This window comes from Paramormyrops kingsleyae, chromosome 21 (genome assembly GCF_048594095.1).
Source record: "Paramormyrops kingsleyae isolate MSU_618 chromosome 21, PKINGS_0.4, whole genome shotgun sequence".
Classification (NCBI taxonomy): Eukaryota; Metazoa; Chordata; class Actinopteri; order Osteoglossiformes; family Mormyridae; genus Paramormyrops; species Paramormyrops kingsleyae.
In genome coordinates this window covers 12,733,949-12,752,637 of record NC_132817.1, presented here as the reverse complement: position 1 = coordinate 12,752,637, position 18,689 = coordinate 12,733,949, and the positions used below count along the sequence as shown (strand labels likewise).

The window sequence follows — 18,689 nt, the reverse complement described above, 5'->3', positions numbered from 1 at the left end:
TTCTCTTCACGCGTTTCAGGTTACGCAACTACATCGCATTTCCATTTAAATCATAAAATTAATTTAAATGGAAATGGGATGTAGCTGCTCAACCTGAAAAACACAACTGGAATACATGGGAAGAAAAACTTCTGTTGATCTATACCTACCTATTTTCTATTCTATATATATTTGGACAGTTAATGTCACTGGCGGACACTAAACAGTAGTATCTAACGTGTTTTAATTCAGTTTTTTGACAGGTCTCACGGGAAAGAGATCTTAGAAAACCCTTTCATTTTCGTAACGCGTGTGCTAGTCAGGGACAACAGGGATAAATAATAACACTTAAATAAGACTGGCAGCTGTGCCGAATCATCCGTGGCTGCGCTGCCACCAGGGGGCGTATTTGGTCTAGAAACGTGAGACCACAAGGAAGGATGAGTTCAGGTGAATTCAGTCATACACCAAACAATATACATTTTTGGTGAAGGAGATGATTAACAATCCTCACCATAGTTATTTCTTAGTTTTAATATTTCTACAGGAACTTAAAGAAGTCAGGTGAGCACTAAAATGGATTACCCAGATCAGTCTACAGGGCTATATTTGAACATTTATCGGTAAAGTTAATTTTGGTAGAAATCACTGCATGAGATGTACGAAACAACCGAAAAACGTTGCGTGCACAATGTCTGTATAGCCTTGCATAGCCTTATTAAATATGTGAGCTGGTTGATTTTCTTCTCTTGTCCTGTTGGGACACTAAAGTTACAAAATGAAAAGTATATAAAAATATAGGCATACAATTAATGCCATGTTAACTATATATAAAGATAGAAAATCCTAGCGACGCCGAAAAACGAGACCAATCAATTTAATAAAATATGCAGAAAATGCGTATAGATAGAGATATTCACCCACATAGGAGGTCAAAGTAGCACCAAGAGGAAAGACGACCTTTGTGGGGGGAAAGTTTTGGTGTCATCAGAATTGTCAGGATTCTTGGCTTGGAAATGCCTCCTTTTTTGTGTGTCAGCCGCAGGCTGCGAAAAAGCCGGTATTATAGCGGATCTGCCTGATGACCAAGCACCTCCCCGTGCCCTTTAGTTACGGCGGCGCTCCTCCTCTCAGTATCCAACACATGCACAAAGATGGCGTCAATTATGGAAGGTCCTCTGAGCAAGTGGACTAACGTCATGAAGGGCTGGCAGTACCGTTGGTTTGTTTTGGACTACAACGCCGGGCTGCTCTCCTACTACACGGTATGCGCTGTGATCGCGACTGGTTTGGAGGGAGGCGGGGGAGTGCGGCGATCCTGGATCCTGGAGCTGGGAATCTCAGCAGGCAGAGCAGAGGCTGGTCTTATTGGGGCTGGACTCCCGGTGCCAGGGCTCCTGGGGCTATGTGACGGGGATCCCGGCATGTCACAGCCAGTAGACGTGCACCTGGCGAATCGGAGCCGCTTATGAGCAGGTGCACATTGGTGTCCCCACGTAGCACGAATTTCTGTCGCGTTTTAAGGGGCCGGACTAATACGATCGCGTCCGTTTGCTGTTATTTACCAGCAACCGAATGCATTTCTGGGGCTGTCAGCCTCTTTGCTACGGCAATGCCCGTATTTACCAGCGGGCTGCATACTCTGTGTAGCATTCTGGTAGCTGCTTTCTTACCAGTTATGTGCTTGGATTTTTAATACAGAAACGGCGGATTCGACAAGCGTGAACACATTCTTATTTATCTATATATTTTATATCTCCGCGTTTTCGTATGTAAAAGATGTGGGTACTTGTGGTATCTTGGATAAAACGCATTTTGCTCATTGGCTAAATGGATACTGACATGCGACGGTAATGTCAGCCGCAGGCTGCGCAAAGTTCAACGACAAGTTTCTGCGCTCAGAAAATGGAGAAAATTGAGAATTTCATTTTTGTATGTTATGCTAAAACAGCTGATGCGTATATGCGTAAGTATCTATATAACGCAGGCATGAATGAAGAAAATGAATCCGCTATATAGCGTGTATGATACTGCGGTACAGGTTCCAGGATCTGACGAAATGTGATTATGTCAGGAGAACCGGCTGTTATTTTGATATATTTGCCCTGGGATTCTGCAGATGAAAGATGACGTGGAAGATGAAAACTAGTAATTGCCGCCTTATATTATACACTTGAACGCATGGCAGGTAAAAGCAACTAAATTTGTATTTCATAATAGGAATGCTGACATTCATATAAAGAATGACGGCACTTCTTTAAAGTTGATTTTTGAGCTGCAAGAACGCCGATAACGCAGTGGTGTGAAAGCAGTGCCCTCTAGTGGCCGTGCTCTTCATTACACAGCGACACTGCTTAGGGTCTCCTTACTCTGTGTCGTGGTCCTTTATAAAAACGTTAAACCAGCGTAAACAGTGTGTGGCTCTTAAATATACTCAGACGTGCACAACTCTGTCAAATGCTTAAAATATTAACTTATTTCAATAATTTAAAAAATAATAATTAAAAATGTCAACTCTTACTGTTTAAAATGCCCCCTTGTAGCGTTCCTGAGGCAAAGTAACTAACAGCGAGTCAGCAGTTGTAGTATATCGCACATTTTGCCTCCAGCATTGACATCCAGGGTGTCACTTAATATCTTGCTAAATGAGTTTCTTTTGCTGTTTAGTCCAAGGACAAGATGATGCGTGGATCTAGAAGAGGCTGTGTACGGTTACGGGTGAGGAGCTCTGCTGATGGCACCATTCCTGGGGCATTTTCCCTTCATATTACCACATAATATTTGCTGCCATTTTCCTGTTTCTTTTCTACTTTTTTTGCTCCCATAATGTGTGTCTCTGTCTGACTGCCCCCCCCCCCCAGGGAGCTGTAATAGGTATAGATGATGAGGATGACAGCACATTTACTATCACAGTGGACCAGAAGACCTTCCATTTTCAAGGTACAGCTGCCCCCCCCCCCCCTTGTTTTTTTTAAATACTTTTAACCATGTAACATATGCCCCCTATGGGAGAAAGTGGGAATGACAGCTATGTGAAACCATTTTGGAAGCTTGGTGCATAAGCCTCTGGAATCTCCTAGCTTTGAGGCTCAAACCCTGAAATCCTGTGCTGCTGATTCTGATGAGCTTGTAGGTTACTCTGGGCTGGGGGTTTCGTTGGTGCATTGAGGACAGACTTCGGCGGATGCAGAAAGCCGCAGCCCCCCCCCCCTCCCCCGTAGCCCCCCTGCGTTCTCAGGTGTGTGGCGTAGGAGTCACATGCTGAGTCAGCACTCGGCCTCCTCTGCCGCTCCGGTCAGGCTAACGGAGGCCTACGTGTCTGCTTTCAGCCCGCGATGCCGACGAGAGAGAGAAGTGGATCCATGCCTTGGAGGGAGCGATCCTGAGGCACGCCTTCCGGCTGCAGGTATGAGGCCTTTTCTCCGACTGAACATTAGCCGCTCGTGTATCGTTTCTAACCTTCCTTCTGCCATCGTGGCTCAGGAGTCAGAGTTGGGCTTCGCTCTCACTGTGGAAGACTTTGACAAGAAGCTGGCGGAGGCTGACGCCTACCTGCAAATTCTCATCGATCAGGCAAAGGTACTTGGGAGTCGTCCTCTGCCTGTGCTGCACCGCGCTCCTCGGTCTGCCTGTGCTGCACCGCGCTGCTCAGTCTGCCTGTGCTGCACCGCGCTGCTCAGTCTGCCTGTGCTGCACCACGCTCCTCGGTCTTCCTGTGCTGCACCGCGCTGCTCAGTCTGCCTGTGCTGCACCGCGCTCCTCGGTCTTCCTGTGCTGCACCGCGCTCCCCGGTCTGCCTGTGCTGCACCGCGCTGCTCAGTCTGCCTGTGCTGCACCGCGCTCCTCGGTCTGCCTGTGCTGCACCGCGCTGCTCAGTCTGCCTGTGCTGCACCGCGCTGCTCAGTCTGCCTGTGCTGCACCGCGCTCCTCGGTCTTCCTGTGCTGCACCGCGCTCCCCGGTCTGCCTGTGCTGCACCGCGCTGCTCAGTCTGCCTGTGCTCCTGCCACTGAGGAGAACCACTGATGACAGCTTTTTATATTTTAATGGACCTTTGCAGGCACTTGTGTCCATTGCATGCTGGGAATATCCTTATATATTATTAGTACAGTATGCACAATTTTTTGTACATTTTAGATATATTACTTTTTAGTTAGTTAAATTTGATATTTGGTTTTATTACGATATGTTGTGTGTTGTAGTATAGTTGTAATAGTCCACATTTAATTGGCAAATACTCAAGTGAGAAGTGCTATCTTTTTTATGTTGATGCCAACTTGGCTAAGTTTTTCACACTGCCCCCTGGTGGCCGAGCTTTATTTGGATGACCAATGTTTTCCTGATCGTTAGCAGCTGTCAGGTTGAAGGGTCCGGCCAGGCCACCGAAACTGTTTAATCTGCAGGAATGGGCTTGCTGTGGCATGTGACCTCTGGGGGATTTCACTGTGGTGCCCCTCTTACATCACTTGCGCCGTTGTGACGCTGGCTGGTGTATCCCTGACAGACCTGATTTTGCTGCCTTCCTCCTGCAGGTTTTTGATGAGAAAGTGAAGGACTGCAGAGAAGGTGGATTGCATCAGGTAAGCAAGTGTCCCTGAGGACACCCCCCACCAAGCAGGGAGCACAGAATTACAGCGCTGAACCCATTCGCCAATGGCGTTACGGCGTCTCCTTGGGGTAGCCAATCCTCACATCTGCATCACAATGACTAAACCCTTTTCCATTTTTCTGTTCTTCTCTAACCACAGAAAATTGAAAATCTTAAGCAATCAACCTGTGTAAGTATCACGTTCACGAAACAGCCGTTTACGGCTGAGCCCTTGAATTATGATGAAAGTGATGACGTTGTGTGTTTTTCAGGGAATGATAGAATCCATCAAGCACTGCATTGTACTACTCCAGATTGCCAAGGTAAAGAAATGTGTTTAAAGGTTAAATTGTGCCAGTTAGTTCCCAAGTACAAATGCCAGTCGTGTGTAAACAGCAGCAGGTTCGCAGTTCCCCATCATCACCGGCGTCTGTGACTAGCCTCATCGCTGCTTTGAAAATAACACTTTCTTCAAAAAATTTCAAGAACCAGAGTAAGTAATTGGAAAACTGAAATGGACTCCCAGTAAGTTCGGAACGCCAGTGGCCCCATCGCCTCCTCTGCTGCCACTAATACTCTGAAAAACCTGTTTGGGAGAAATCCTGTCTCTCCAGATGTAAGGTTACATTTTCTCTGCACTCTTGTCTCTCTTACTTCCCTGAGTTTGTAACGCTGGACATACTGGGAGCCCTTTGTGACTCCAATCCAGTTGCTCCTCGCTGATAATTAGCATCTTCTTTTTTAATTTTTCATTTCATTTATTTTATTTCAAACAAACAACAAATAAAAACATTTCCACATTGTCCATCATAATATCACACCTTTCGATTTCCTTGCTTGAAAAGGAGTAGGCAGATGTATAAACTTATTTGGTCCTACCCCATTCATACCATATCACATCAAGTAACCTCCTTCAAATTACAACAATAACAGCTGAATAAATGAACCTTACAACAAAACCAGCAATTCTACCCCACACAAAATGAGCAAATCACAAATTTTTATTAACGAAACAATTTGAATGAGCTCCCTGCTGGTTATTGCTAGGTTAATGCTCTCGGTTTCTCATCCTGAAACGTGTCCCTTTGATCTTTGGTCCTCACTACTTCTTCTGTCTGTAGCTGTCTTTGAGACTTTCTTTCCCACACATACAGAATTTGCCCCAACTCAGACTTCATTAGGTCCTTCTTACTCTCCTCTTACTCTAATCATTTTCTCTGCACGTAGTCAGACATCTTGAGGGTTGTTTACCAAAACGGGCTCTGTCTCATCTGCTTGTGGACTGAGAGGTTTACGGTGGTGTGGTAGTGCACAGTCTAAGGGTCGTTCAGGGTACATTTCACTACATGTTGTACTTGTATTACTATGTATGTGACAAAGTATCTTGATCTTGATCTCTGTGGGGCACCACAGAAACTGGTTTAGTAAGCTGTTGAAATCCACTGAGGATTTAACCTGAGACAGGGGTAGTAGAACTACCAAGCTGTTGGATGTTGGTCTTCTTAGTTAACCGGTATTATTTCTGCATATTATGTAGCATGATGCGAGTGTGAATTAGTCGCTGCTTGGGTACTGGTTAAGTAAAGAGCTGGTCAGGTGATATTATTGTTCTGAGGATTCCGGGTAGCTGCTAACTGGCTCCGGACTATTCTGCCACCTTCTCCTGGAGTGACAGTGTGTTTAAAATGGAGTGTCTCGTGTTTGCTCTCGTAATTCTGCCTTTTCCCTCTGTCATTGCAGAGCAGCATTAACCCTGTAGATGGTGTCCATCCCCTTGGCCCCTTGGAGCTGACGATGGTCAGCGACGTGCTTGCGCAGGATGAGGCCCCCACAGGTACACCCCCAACCCCACTCCTGAGCTGCTGCTTCTCCACGACCTCAGGCTGGATTTTATTAAGCCGGTGTTTCCCAATTTAGTCACTGGGGACCCACAGACTGTCCATGTTTTTGCTCGCTCCGAGCTCACTGCCAGACAGACCACATTTTTGCTCCCTCCCAGCTCCCAGTAGGGAGCAAGAACGTGGACTGTCTGTAGGTCCGCAAGGACTGGATTGGGAAACACTGCGTTAAATGAAGGGCTATGGTTAAGCTTTAATAAGCTTTGCTATGTAATTTAGCTTTTACGTAATTAACGTTAGCTAACTTGGTAACGTTAGCCTTATTTTCCACTTTTTTTCCCCTGTTAAGGAGAGTACAGTGATTTCACATGAATTCTAGTATACTTGAATATATATGCACTTACATATCTATACAGAGATGAACAGTGAGAGTCAGTTTATTTCCGTGCAATTTATTAAAATCGCAGTCCATTCAATTTGTCGCCGTTTTTGAGGTTCTCAATCTATAATCTCAATGTATCAAAATTTTTAACCAAAAATGGAGCACTGAAGTAAAGTAATAATAACTTGGATTATATAGGGATAATTATTTATACCGTTTGATATGGAAAAATTATCATAATAAAATATTTTGTCATATCGCCCAGCCCTACACACACACACACACACACACACACACACACACACACAAACAGTACAACTAAGTCTACTTAACTAGCAGTCCTTATACCTAATTAATGTTAGTAAGTTAGCTAATGTTAATTATAGTTAAGTAAAAGCTAAATTACATAGCAAAGCTTAACTTTACTTCTAATTTAGCACAATAAAATGTATAGAGCAGCACAAACACCATCAACATGTACACTTTGTTAATCTTGTTGTTGGATCTAGTAAAAATTAGTTAGTGGGTAGTGAATGTCCAGTCCCGCTGTTAATTAAAAATGTCCGTGGCACTGACCTGTCAGTCAAAAACTTATTAGCCAATGGGGACACGTCCCTGAAAAAAACCGCCCATGTGAGAAGTTTGTGTCAGAATTGTAAACAAAAAGTCAGGGAGCGCAAGCGAGGAAGCTGGCAGCGTAAACAAAGGAAAACATTATCAAAAGACAAATCATGTGTTTGCAAGTTATACATTTTACTTTTGAGATGACATTTCTTGCTTTTTTTTCTTCTCAAAGCCTTGATTTTGCTTGATGTCAAAAAAGTTTTGCTTGATAATATTGGCACAAATCTGATTCCATACAGGGCAAAGCTTGAGTTTCATGTTGAAACCGGACACAGCTGTTCTGAATACGGGAAGCCCCCCCCCAGATCTGTTTTGTCTCTGTCACTACTGTGGTCTGAGGAACACTGGGTCTTGTTCAGTATGAGGTCTTTGTTGTGACTGAGAGCCTAAGGCAGTGTTTCTCAACCCAGTCCTCAGCGAACCCCAGCCAGTCCACGTTTTTGCTTCCTCTCAGCTCCCAGCGCAACTGTACCAGCTATTCGGTGTTCCTGATTGGCTGGGAGCTGGGAGGGAGCAAAAACGTGGACTGGCTGGGGTTCGCTGAGGACTGGGTTGAGAAACACTGGCCTAAGGGCAAAAATACTCCTGTAACCTCATTTTGGTAACAGAATAATCAAGGAGCTTAACACAAGACCAAAATATGTCAAGGACCCCTGAAAGGTGCTCTGCAAGCCCTAATTTTTTGCTTCAACAAAGCCACGGCAAATGGCGAAGGAGTAAATTGATCACTGACTCTGGATAAACGTGCCTGTTAAAATGGAGCCATATGGCTAAAAATATCAGGACACTGCGACCCTTTCCTGGGTGAGCAGCTGGGGAAGATAGATGGATGCATATCAGCTATGGAAATAAACTGGAAATTAAGTTGAAATTCTGTATTCTGTTACAATAATTTATTACGTTAAATATGGCCAGCTATGTTTGTTTCTTTCCTTACTGGCATAATCAGTGTCATTTCCACCCACTACTGTTTCTGGCCTCTCAACAGGGGACTTTCTTTGGTGACTGTGCCCAGATTTGTAGTTTCCTGTTTCTAAAGTCTGGTGGCAGATCTGTCTCCTCAAAGAGGCTTTTGTGAGTGTCCGTCTGGTTCGGGGTGTGACTGAGCCATGCCCACCAGCCTGTCTCTGCCATCCCCTCAGGCAACGCCCACGTGGGCCATGCAGTCGGGCAGCTATCCTCCTTGGATATGGAGGTGGGAAACATGAAAACGCCCACAGCCAACATCACAGGTACCAGAGGCCGCCACACCAGGGATGAATGCAGGGGCGGAGTCACAGGAGCACAGGCCTCAGCTGAAAGCTGATTGGCCCTCAGAGTGCCCCTCCTCTGTCACTCAATGATTCAAGAACATATCATTGGCTAATGATGAGGTTGGCACCTCTGTATGGATTATGGCTCCTCTTACGCCCTTCCTCAGTGCCAAAATTGTGTCATCAAACAGTATTTAATGTCATTTAGTCTTCAGTGCTGCTCATCTATTTAGGAATGTCTTTGTGTGTTTTGTTTGCACGACTGGTCTGTGGCGATCACCTGTTTCAGCATCCATCCCTCCTTCCTGCTCTTTCTGCCACAGCCGGGCGTCTTTCCTCATCTGGCAGCGGCGTGCTGTTGCCGAGCCGCGTGGAACTGCCCCCTAACACGGTGCCTGAGTTCTCCTACTCAAGCAGCGAGGACGAGTTCTACGACGCTGATGAGTTCCACCAGGCCAACACGCCCCCGGGGAGCCGTGTTGTGTGAGTTTGGCATGTGGGGAAGTCCCATCCTCCTACCATCTCCTTACACCTTGTCATGCATAGAAATGTAGATATGTAGTCTTTGAGGTTGGAACGTAAATGAATATGCAGATTCTCTTAGTAGTCCTGGGATTGTATTGAGGTTGTAATTGTTCCTATTGCCTTTCCTCCCATAGTTTTTCACTTACCCCAGTCTCTTTGCCCATCAGTGGTGCAGACACAGGTCTACAAAGGCCAAACACCAACGACTCCCTCAATTCCTCTATTTCCAGCAGCACCACAGACGCAGGTACTCCTCACAGTTTGGCATGCTGGGTTCCCGTCTCCAGTGCACGGTTTATAGCCGGCATGAGGATGTGAAATCTGACTGTGCTTATTGGTCTTCACATACATCACCCTGTTTCCCCGTTTGAATTAGTTCATCATCTATGCCTTTGGTTTTCATTGTCTAACTCATTTAAATCCCTACAAACTGCAACGAGAAATGGTGTCGTGTCGGCAGATCAGTTTGACGGCGAAGACGACGGTGACGACGAGGGTGAGGGGGCGTCAATTGAGGAACACAAGAGCGTCATTATGCACCTACTCTCCCAGGTGCGCCTGGGCATGGACCTCACCAAGGTAACCTCTTCCCCTCTCATCTCTGCTGACCAAACTTCTGCCACACCCTGGTTGTTGTCATGGTATTAAGCTTCTCTTCCTGTCCTCATTTCTCGACTCTAGGTGGTCCTGCCAACCTTTATTTTGGAGAGAAGGTCCTTGTTGGAGATGTATGCTGATTTCTTTGCCCATCCAGACTTGTTTGTTAGGTAGGAAGCTGGCAGACGGCAACAAAAACATAAAATTGTTCTCAGAGCATTTGTAGTGTGCTGTATGCCACTTACTTCAACAGCTGATGAGTGACCTGTTGACAACTTAAAGAACTCAAAGAACCAGTGTTACAACTTTAAATTTTAAACTTGGAAATGGAGTACAAATGGCTTCTGAAACTGCCTTGGGGATCTTGTGTCGCAAACGTGTTTTCAATATCTTTTCCGGTGCCAGCATCGCAGACCAGACGGAACCAGCTCAGCGCATGGTTCAGGTCGTCAAGTGGTACCTGTCAGCCTTCCATGCAGGACGGAGGGGCTCTGTGGCCAAGAAGCCTTACAACCCCATCCTGGGAGAGATCTTTCTCTGCCACTGGGAACAGCCTGCGGAGGGAGAGGAGACCACAGCCGGGGTGAGGGAGCGCCTCTGATACACCCTAAACTCTTTGTTTACTGGTTTCCTCTTATAGGGTCTTGCTTGGAATCTGAGTAACTTTGGGTGAGGTAACATAACGAGACAATTGTAAGAAACTCCAGTCTGATTTCTGAAGCCTACGCTCTCCTTCAACATCAGTATTGGCTGGAAAAAATCTGTGAAAGTACGTGAATGACTAACTGAGGAGTGTCGCTGTTGGGCATCCTTCAGGAGCTCATGTCTGATGGCCCAGTGACATGGTGCGGGAAGAACAGCGTGGCCTTCGTAGCTGAGCAAGTTTCCCACCATCCCCCTAGTGAGTGTGGTTCAGCCATGATGGCCCAGCAAGCCATGGAAATCATAGAGTAGCATGTAGCGATACTAACAGCACCAATCTTACCGGGCCGCTCTCCTGCCTCTTCTAGTATCAGCTTTCTATGCGGAGTGCATCAACAAAAAAATCCAGTTCAACGCCCACATCTGGACCAAGTCGAAGTTTCTTGGGATGTCTGTTGGGGTCCATAATATTGGACAAGGTACTGTATAGTTTAGCTTTTTGTTTTTAAATAATCTTGGAAAGTGAAATATGAGCGTGTGCCATGTTTCTGTGACGTGAGCCTAGGGGTGTGAAAACAGATTTGAGAACCGACCGGGGATGGAAGGCTTGGCTTCTTGTTTAGTAACGGCACAGGAGTTAAAGGGTATTTCTCAGATCTGCAGGCTCCTCTAGGGCAGTTTCTAGTTAATGGGAGCACTCTGGTGTCTCTCCTGTCTCCTTATAGGCTGCGTGTCCTGCTTGGAGCACGATGAACACTACATCCTTACCTTTCCCAATGGTTACGGCAGGTACGCCTGTCTACTTTTCCAAACCATGCATAATCTTCCCCATGAACCCTCTGGACTTGGGTCCTCAGTCATCTTGTCTGCTGCTCCAGGTCCATCCTGACCGTGCCGTGGGTGGAGCTGGGAGGGGAATGCAGCATCTCCTGTTCCAAGACTGGGTACAACGCTAGCATAATGTTCCACACAAAGCCTTTCTATGGAGGTCAGACGCACAGGGTGACGGCCGATATCTTGTAAGTGATACTCTTTGGAGAGACACTGTGTCACTGTGTTATGGGGTTTTTAACATTGAATTTAATGCATTTAGCTGAGTACTTGCCCCTTTATGGTTGTATTGAAGATATGCTTATTCATCACCTTGATGTAGTGCTCCTAATGACAAGAAGTCATTCTGCTCCATTGAAGGAGAGTGGAATGGAATCATGTACGCCAAGTGGATCTCTGGGGTGAGTTCTGGCTGCTGAGGTTTGTACAAACCTACAAGTCAAGAGTATAGAGTAGAGGCTCCCTGCTGAAATAGAGTCATCTTTTAATGCAGGAGAATTCCTTATTCATTGACACAAAGAGGATGGCCATCATCAAGAAGAAGGTCAGGAAGCTGGAGGACCAGCTGGAATATGAGTCTCGAAAGTGAGGGAACCTCATCTTCATCACTATTGTTTCACTTTCTTTCCATGTGGCACCAATCTGGGCTCTTTGTGGCCTTGCTGGCCTTTTGGCATGGGGTGGAGCGGTGGGGGGCTCACTGTTCATCTCTCCATCTCTCTGTCTTCTACAGCCTCTGGAAGGACGTGACCAAGAACCTGAGGCTGAAGGACATTGATGCTGCCACAGCGGCCAAACATCACCTCGAGGAGAAGCAGAGGGCTGAGGCCCGAGAACGGAGGGAGAAGGAGATCCAGTGGGAGACGAGGGTAAGGGAGATGGGCGGAAGCTGTCCATCACAGTGATCCTACAGAGCTCAGTGTTCCAGCCACTGGGTTCTTCTTATGGCACTTTTCCACTGGTATACAGGAACCAGGCCGTACCTGAACTGTACCCCGAAGAGAAACTAGTTACAACATGGTTCCAGCTCACTTCGTTTTTCCACTGAAGAAGGGTCGACTCGGTAAAGGTGTTGCCGGGTTTGGAGAGCAACAGTAACATAACACTGAAGAAATGCTTATTTACTGTTCACACGGTATACATCATGATTTACTATGTGCTAATTTCTGCTAGCGTGTCTGTGAGAATCTCCATCTTATGTTAGCATCAAATGCTAACAGAATTAGTATTCGCTTGATTAATTTTGCATTCTGAATTCATTCCAATCACATGTTCTCTAGTACTTTCAGTAGAAGGTTGGGAATGTTCAAATTCCCAACCTTCTACTGGGAATGCATCAAAAGATTGTGATGTACGATACTACTAATACTGAATACTATGTAGAATATACCCTTTTCTTCTTCAGAGAATCCATGCATATTGATGCAGATCACCAATATCTTAGTGCATTTCGACCAGTCAGGTGATAGTGATGCAACCAGCTTGGTTTAGTCACACTTTTGGCCCAGCTAGTATGTAGGACCATGTCAGCGGTGGTGCGGCTTTGATAATTTACAATTGAAAACAGTCAGTTCACGGTAAGGGTTGTTTCTTGGTGGCAGTGGAAAAGTGGCATTGATTTTATCGTTAGATTTAGCCCGCTGCTGGAGGATGACTGACGGTGGCTTTAATGCTGAGGACATGCTGTGATATAATACCCATGTCTGTGTTGACATGAACCTGTCCGCAGCTCTTCCATGAGGATGGTGAGTGTTGGGTGTATGATGAGCCACTACTGAAACGGATGGCCATGTTGAAGCACTGACAACCAGTGGTGGGGACAGAGCGGGAACAGAGAGCGGAAGACCGAGGGAGCGGAAGACAAAACCAAGGATCATCCCAGAATCCCCTTCCCATGGCAGCCAACGGACAGGAGATTGGCATCTTCTGAGGGCTTCCTGCAGACCCCTCCCATAGTCCACAGAAAATATAGATGTGGCCTGTCCTCACTGTCATACACTACCACGTACTTCGGGACCAGGTCAGCTATTAGTGTGGGGGGTGGGGGGGTGGGGGGGCTGTGCTGTTCGCTCTGTATCTCAGGGATAGCGGTGACCCACCAACGGTCATGGACACTGCCTCTGTAGCTACCCTCGCTGGCCCAAAGAGGCAGCTGCCTAGCTCGCCTTTAGCAACTGTTATGTAATTCTTCCCTCCTTCTTTGCGATAATCAATGAGTGAATGGCTGCGAGCATCGCTTACCCACAATGCTCAGCGCGTTACTGTTATCATTTTGCACATCGATATCGAGGCAGGACAGTTAGGAAAATGACACATTTACCAAGACACTGTGAGATGGATACTGTTTTAACAAGTGGTAAATGGTTATTAAACGCCTTGTTTTGTTCGTTTCTACAGCTGGCAATAACTTGTCAGTGCAGAAAAAGCTATTTTCCTTTGTTTGGGTGGAATGGAATTAGGAGTCCCTTGATCAGGCCTATGCAGTTTCAGACATGAAGTCCCATGCGCACAACGTGAACTGACAATCACCTTAAAAGCCGACAGGTCTCACTACTCTTCTACCTTAATGGTTCCAAGGGGAAATGTATTGAGAAAATTATATCCTGTCTGAGGGTATGGGTGCCATGTGCTGCTTTCTTAAGGCTGATTTATACTGCTGTGTAGAATCTACGCCATAGGTAGCTGTGAAGCCATGTACCCTCCGTTATAGCATGACCCCTGTAGTTACATTTCTGGGAAGGTGCAAGTAGGGTATACAGCGTAGGGTATACGGCTATGCAGCTACTTATGGTGTACATACTATGCAAAAGCATAAGCCTTTGTGTCCTGTCAGGAGATTCATGGTGATTAAAGATAAAGGTGAGTTAAGGAGAAACATTTTTATAACATGGAGCCCAACTCAGAAATAGCCTACTGTGGAACCTCAGTCTGTTTTTTCCCCCTAACAGCAAAGGTGGATTTACCTCTTCTCCTGAAGCACTTTGCAATGACTATAGCAATTTTATTTATTCTGTTTTTGTACATGATATTGATAGAGGCCTTGCAACAGTTTATGTGTGAGAAAAACTGCCTTTATTTTGCTCCAGTTATACATCACAATGTTTTGGGTGACCGTATTGTCATGTTTACTGATGCAGACAATTAAATCTTCCACTGGGTTATATTTGTCTGTCATGAATAGTAAATTGTTATACGATTCAAATTATTTTTATATAGTGCCTTTCACAATATAGTTGCTCCAAGGTGCTTTACATGGGTGTGTTATGATATATTATTATATATATGATATATATTATTAAGAGAGAACAATACAAAAACAGGGAAAAGGAAAGGAAAGAAAGAAAGAAAGAAAGAAAGAAAGAAAGAAAGAAAAAGAAAAAGAGAAAGAAAGAAAGAAAGAAAAAGAGAAAGAAGTCAATGGAGGAGATGAACCAAAAACTCCCAAGTATGGAGAAAAAAAATCCTCTGGGGTTCCAAGGTCAACTGGCTGCCCCCCCATGCTAACATTACTGAAAGCAGAAACAGTGGGCTTGCTTTCTAAAAGCAAGGTGTAAACTGTAATCAAGGTCAATGCCTAAGCCCATCAATGAGTCTGTTCTCCATGCTGGTCTGAGCAGGGTGCAGATCGAAGTTACACGTTATAGTTCGTAAGTTACACCCACAATGTGGTACCTTTCCGAATCTGCAAGTTTTTATGTGATAATACAACACTTTGCATTAGTAATAATTACGGTACGATGCAGGACGAACATGAAGGATATTCACAAATCGGAATCAATTACGTCAGCATCAGATCTCGATAGATCAGGGATCACCCACATGGTGCCCGCGGGCACCAGGATGCCCCCAAGGACCACGAGTCGCCAGTGGACGAGTCTAAAAATAGCACAACTCACCAGTGAGCAGCGTCTAAATTTTTATTTTATCCTGTTGCTATTCTTCTTTAATCACATTTGCATTTATATAGATGTGAAAATGACAATATCTAAATTTAAAAAAAGCATTTTAAACATGTTTATTATACATGAAGTTTAGATAAGTTTAGGAGGGCGTTTCAAACCGTGAAGTAGCTGTTTCAAAAAGATTGGTGACCCCTGCAAGTCTAGATAAACCATTACTCTTTTAAGCGAAAGTGAAGAATTTAGTTAATATAACGGGGAGGTAGGGTAGTCTATTGCTCTTTTATCCATCTCTAGACCGTAAGGACGTAAAGGAGTACGTAACTGGACTAATTAAAATACGCTTCTAATTTAAATCGCACATTTGAGTTTTTGCAAATCCGGAAAGCTGCGCACCATGACAGCTAAGAACATAATACCTATCACAAGTGACAGCGAATCCGAATAACATCCCATTGCACACGTAGGATATATTTTATCCTCAGCAGATGTAAACACGTAGTATTTGTAGATCTATTTCCCGTTTATCTTGATGACCGGACTGGAGCTGTTTATCTTCAGGACCAACCTGGACCAAAAAACACTGAAATAACTGCACAGCGCTGATGGTCGCCAACACAACCACGTAATTCCCATGATGCAACGCGAATGGCTATTAAAACCGTAGACCCGCTCTTCTCCGTCCTTCTTTCATCGCAGTCTTCTGGAGGTATGTGGTGTTATTTTTGTGGTCTGGTTCCTTAAACATGGCACTCTCGTTTTGTTTCGTATTACTCGGCATTTAATGAGTTTTTCAAAACTATTTTCTTGCATTCGAATCCTTAGCGCTGCACGTTTTTGGTAGTTTTAGGCTAGATTTTTGTGCGTGCGGGCGTAGTGATGAACACGTGTTTTGGGGGGAAGCTTCTCGGCCTAGTATAGGCCTGAGTTATAGCATAACATATAAAGCAGTTATGGACTGTGAGCAGAGACCTGGGTTTGTAAGCGGTATTTTACAGCTGAATGTGATGATACTTGTGTTGGTAGGGACATCTGAGAAAATCTGATGAATTGCCAACCTTTCTGACTCGGCACGGTGAATCCGTAGATGATGCATGATGATCATTATCTGCGTTGTGTTCAGCGTGAAGCTAAACGCCTTTTTAACCGTTTTAGATTGCAGATGTGGCGTTTACTGTCATCAGTGTTCTGCTGTAAGGTGAGTTGCATTTTCTTGCAGTGGCCTTCACGAAAAGTGCATCATTGAAATTAACGCCTGTGATGATTTTATTGAATAAGAGTAGTGGACAGAAGAGATTTCTGAGAAATCTGTAACTGAGGCATACCATATTTAAGGAATGGCTTGTTGGTTAAATATATGCGCTAAATCTTTTCTCTCGCGTTCTTGCTGATGCAGGTCAACATGTCCTGTGAATGGCGACGATGTCAGAGGTAACAATCTGTTTTTATATGAATTTCCTTTTTTCCGTGATCGCGTGTATGCTGACCATGCCGCAAAATGGCTTTTGATTCCTATGTAACTTTAGCGTATTAGTCTGGAGGAATGCAAGTTACTAAACGTGGGCCAGAGATGCAACTAGAATCTGGGTATGGTGGCTGTACTCACTCAATCCCACCCTTTGTCGGCAGGTGACCGCAAGGGCAGTGGTGGAATGTGATCAGATGGTATGTGGCTTTCATTAATTGCGCTATTAACTCCGTATCAGATACAGTGATGATTGCATAGTTCAGCAGAGAACCTGTGAAGATCCATGCATGTCTTTCGCTCCTAGCTGACGTATCTGTGCTGTCTAGTGTTCTGCACAAGTGTGTAGTACGTTCCGATCTTGACTGGGTCTTTCCACAGGGATGTTGGTGACTTAAACTGACTCCGGCAGACTCATCAGGTGAGAATCCTGCAGACTTGGGGCTGCCTTGGTGTTTCGTCTACCTCGAAATAACTGTTCATGATGACCAAAAAAATAATGGGAATCTCTCTGAAAAAGAATGAAAGAGCCTTTTTGGACTGAAATGGCCTGTGGAATTTCTGTGTTCTGATTCACTGTACCAGTGTACTAACTGAGGTCTGTCCCCCCCCCCCCCCTCCCCCCATCTTGGCTGTGGATAGCAGGATGCTGGGGATGTGACCAGTGAGTGTCCCACTCTTTCTATTTGAGGTTTATGGTATGATTTACATAATTCAGCAGAGAATGCATGAAGTCTCTGATTTTGCTGGCTTAGTGTCTCCTGACTGGATATAATTTTTGGATCTAATGTGCCTTCTCTCTCTCCAGAGGTTGGATGCCCTTCCTGTCAGTGTGGTGGTGGCATAAGATGCTACATCTCCCAGTCCTGTGTGATGCCAGTAGATGAGTGTGGACCGTGCCGAGAGAAAGGACCGGAGGTTCTTCGGAGAACCAACAGGTATGAGACACTGTCTGGGTCTAAGCTGCTTCACTCCAGTGGAGGTTTGGGATGAGTGATGAGCCTTATTGAACTCTCTCACTGAGTAGTTGATGACATGTAAGTTCTGACTGCATCCCTTAACTGCCAAAGTGCCCCCTTCCCCAGTGAATCTTGGTTCTTAACCCCCTCCCCCCCAACTCTCTTCCTTACAGGAACAAAGATCTGCGTGTGACCCATACATCTTATTGAAGATTCCTTCCCCCCCCCCCCCTTGTTGGCGTCACTCTTTATTGTACAATAAAGTTTATTTTTATAAAACCCTCCATTTATGGCATGTTCACATTCTTCATTCACGTGGCTGACTCTGGCACTTCTTCTGAACCATACAAATGAGGACTTGCTCTTCCACAAGATTTGATCGATTTAAATCTGCTCAGTGCTACCGCTCATTGGCCTCAGTGGGTAGGGTGGTGCACTGGGTAGGGTGGTGCACTAACACACTCAAACCTAGTGGCCATTACATGATGGGCTGCTAGGGGGCACCACTTAACCTAGAACATCTCGCTGTAGTGTCTGATTATGCAAAAGCCTCAGTTTGCTGGCCAGAGTAAAGGGTCAGTATAATTCTTGTGATCAGCGGTATAGTAGTAAAATTTTTTTTTTTTTGGACGTATGGATAAAACTAGCTACTTGTTTAGGTAATTGTGTTCTTGAGTTTCTCCTTCCCAGTCTTTTCCTGTCACCTTTCTCTACTGTTCCTGTCCTGCTGAGCAGTGGATTTGCAGTGTGAGGTGGTTCAGTGGTGGCTGAGGGTGGCTAGGTCAGGATGCCCTGAACTTTTGTTACCAGCAGCCACTTTACTCCGTGCCTGATGTGGCCATTTAAATTTTTTGCTGTCCTTCACCTCCCCCCTTTCTTGGGGGTGGTTCCTTCCAGGCCCTCTCCCCATACGTCCTGCATGAATTTGTGTTCGTCTTTTGGCTTGTCTGTGGTAGGACTTCATGGGTTCTGTGATGTGTCCTGGCTTTTCCAAAAGATGCTTCATCCTTTGTAGACTCGAACCTCCTGGAGATGTTCCACACGGTCATTGTGGAGGTCCCTGGCCCGTGTGCCCTCTGCCGTTTCAGGGTACCTCACCTTCTGCAGAT

The 18,689-nt window shown here is 45.3% G+C and overlaps 1 protein-coding gene, 1 long non-coding RNA gene and 4 other non-coding genes across 11 annotated transcripts; all 6 read left to right on the top strand.

Annotated features, from left to right (window-relative positions):
* The first annotated feature begins 462 nt into the window (after window positions 1-462).
* Window positions 463-14,496, top strand: LOC111847571 (oxysterol-binding protein-related protein 9-like). Of its 5 annotated transcripts, none has more exons than XM_072704344.1 (23): window positions 463-543; window positions 2,647-2,697; window positions 2,841-2,919; window positions 3,309-3,385; window positions 3,463-3,558; window positions 4,510-4,557; window positions 4,726-4,755; window positions 4,838-4,888; window positions 6,306-6,399; window positions 8,552-8,641; window positions 8,986-9,145; window positions 9,355-9,434; window positions 9,648-9,766; window positions 9,869-9,954; window positions 10,190-10,367; window positions 10,601-10,685; window positions 10,795-10,905; window positions 11,152-11,215; window positions 11,305-11,445; window positions 11,580-11,658; window positions 11,751-11,842; window positions 11,991-12,126; window positions 12,987-14,495. In XM_072704344.1, exons 2-23 carry the CDS (start codon window positions 2,659-2,661, stop codon window positions 13,059-13,061), a joined length of 2,010 nt encoding a protein of 669 aa, XP_072560445.1. In that variant the 5' UTR covers window positions 463-543; window positions 2,647-2,658; the 3' UTR covers window positions 13,062-14,495. The 5 variants fall into 5 exon arrangements, with proteins under 5 accessions (XP_072560445.1, XP_023674650.1, XP_072560444.1 ...); XM_023818882.2 differs by lacking the exon at window positions 463-543 and adding an exon at window positions 1,095-1,244; XM_072704343.1 differs by lacking the exon at window positions 463-543 and adding an exon at window positions 1,262-1,455.
* Window positions 14,497-15,140: 644 nt separating this feature from the next.
* On the top strand, window positions 15,141-17,812 carry LOC111847620 (uncharacterized). Of its 2 annotated transcripts, none has more exons than XR_011984621.1 (9): window positions 15,141-15,155; window positions 15,718-15,865; window positions 16,312-16,354; window positions 16,553-16,587; window positions 16,786-16,821; window positions 17,003-17,042; window positions 17,267-17,285; window positions 17,430-17,559; window positions 17,754-17,812. It is a non-coding gene; the product is annotated as an uncharacterized lncRNA (long non-coding RNA). The 2 variants fall into 2 exon arrangements; XR_002839130.2 differs by having other exon boundaries at window positions 17,264-17,285.
* LOC111847699 (small nucleolar RNA SNORD74) lies at window positions 16,150-16,229 on the top strand. Its single transcript, XR_002839153.1, has one exon. It is a non-coding gene; the product is annotated as a small nucleolar RNA SNORD74 (small nucleolar RNA).
* LOC111847696 (small nucleolar RNA SNORD75) lies at window positions 16,409-16,478 on the top strand. Its single transcript, XR_002839150.1, has one exon. It is a non-coding gene; the product is annotated as a small nucleolar RNA SNORD75 (small nucleolar RNA).
* LOC111847700 (small nucleolar RNA snR60/Z15/Z230/Z193/J17) lies at window positions 16,860-16,940 on the top strand. Its single transcript, XR_002839154.1, has one exon. It is a non-coding gene; the product is annotated as a small nucleolar RNA snR60/Z15/Z230/Z193/J17 (small nucleolar RNA).
* LOC111847698 (small nucleolar RNA SNORD79) lies at window positions 17,095-17,172 on the top strand. Its single transcript, XR_002839152.1, has one exon. It is a non-coding gene; the product is annotated as a small nucleolar RNA SNORD79 (small nucleolar RNA).
* Window positions 17,813-18,689: the final 877 nt, after the last annotated feature.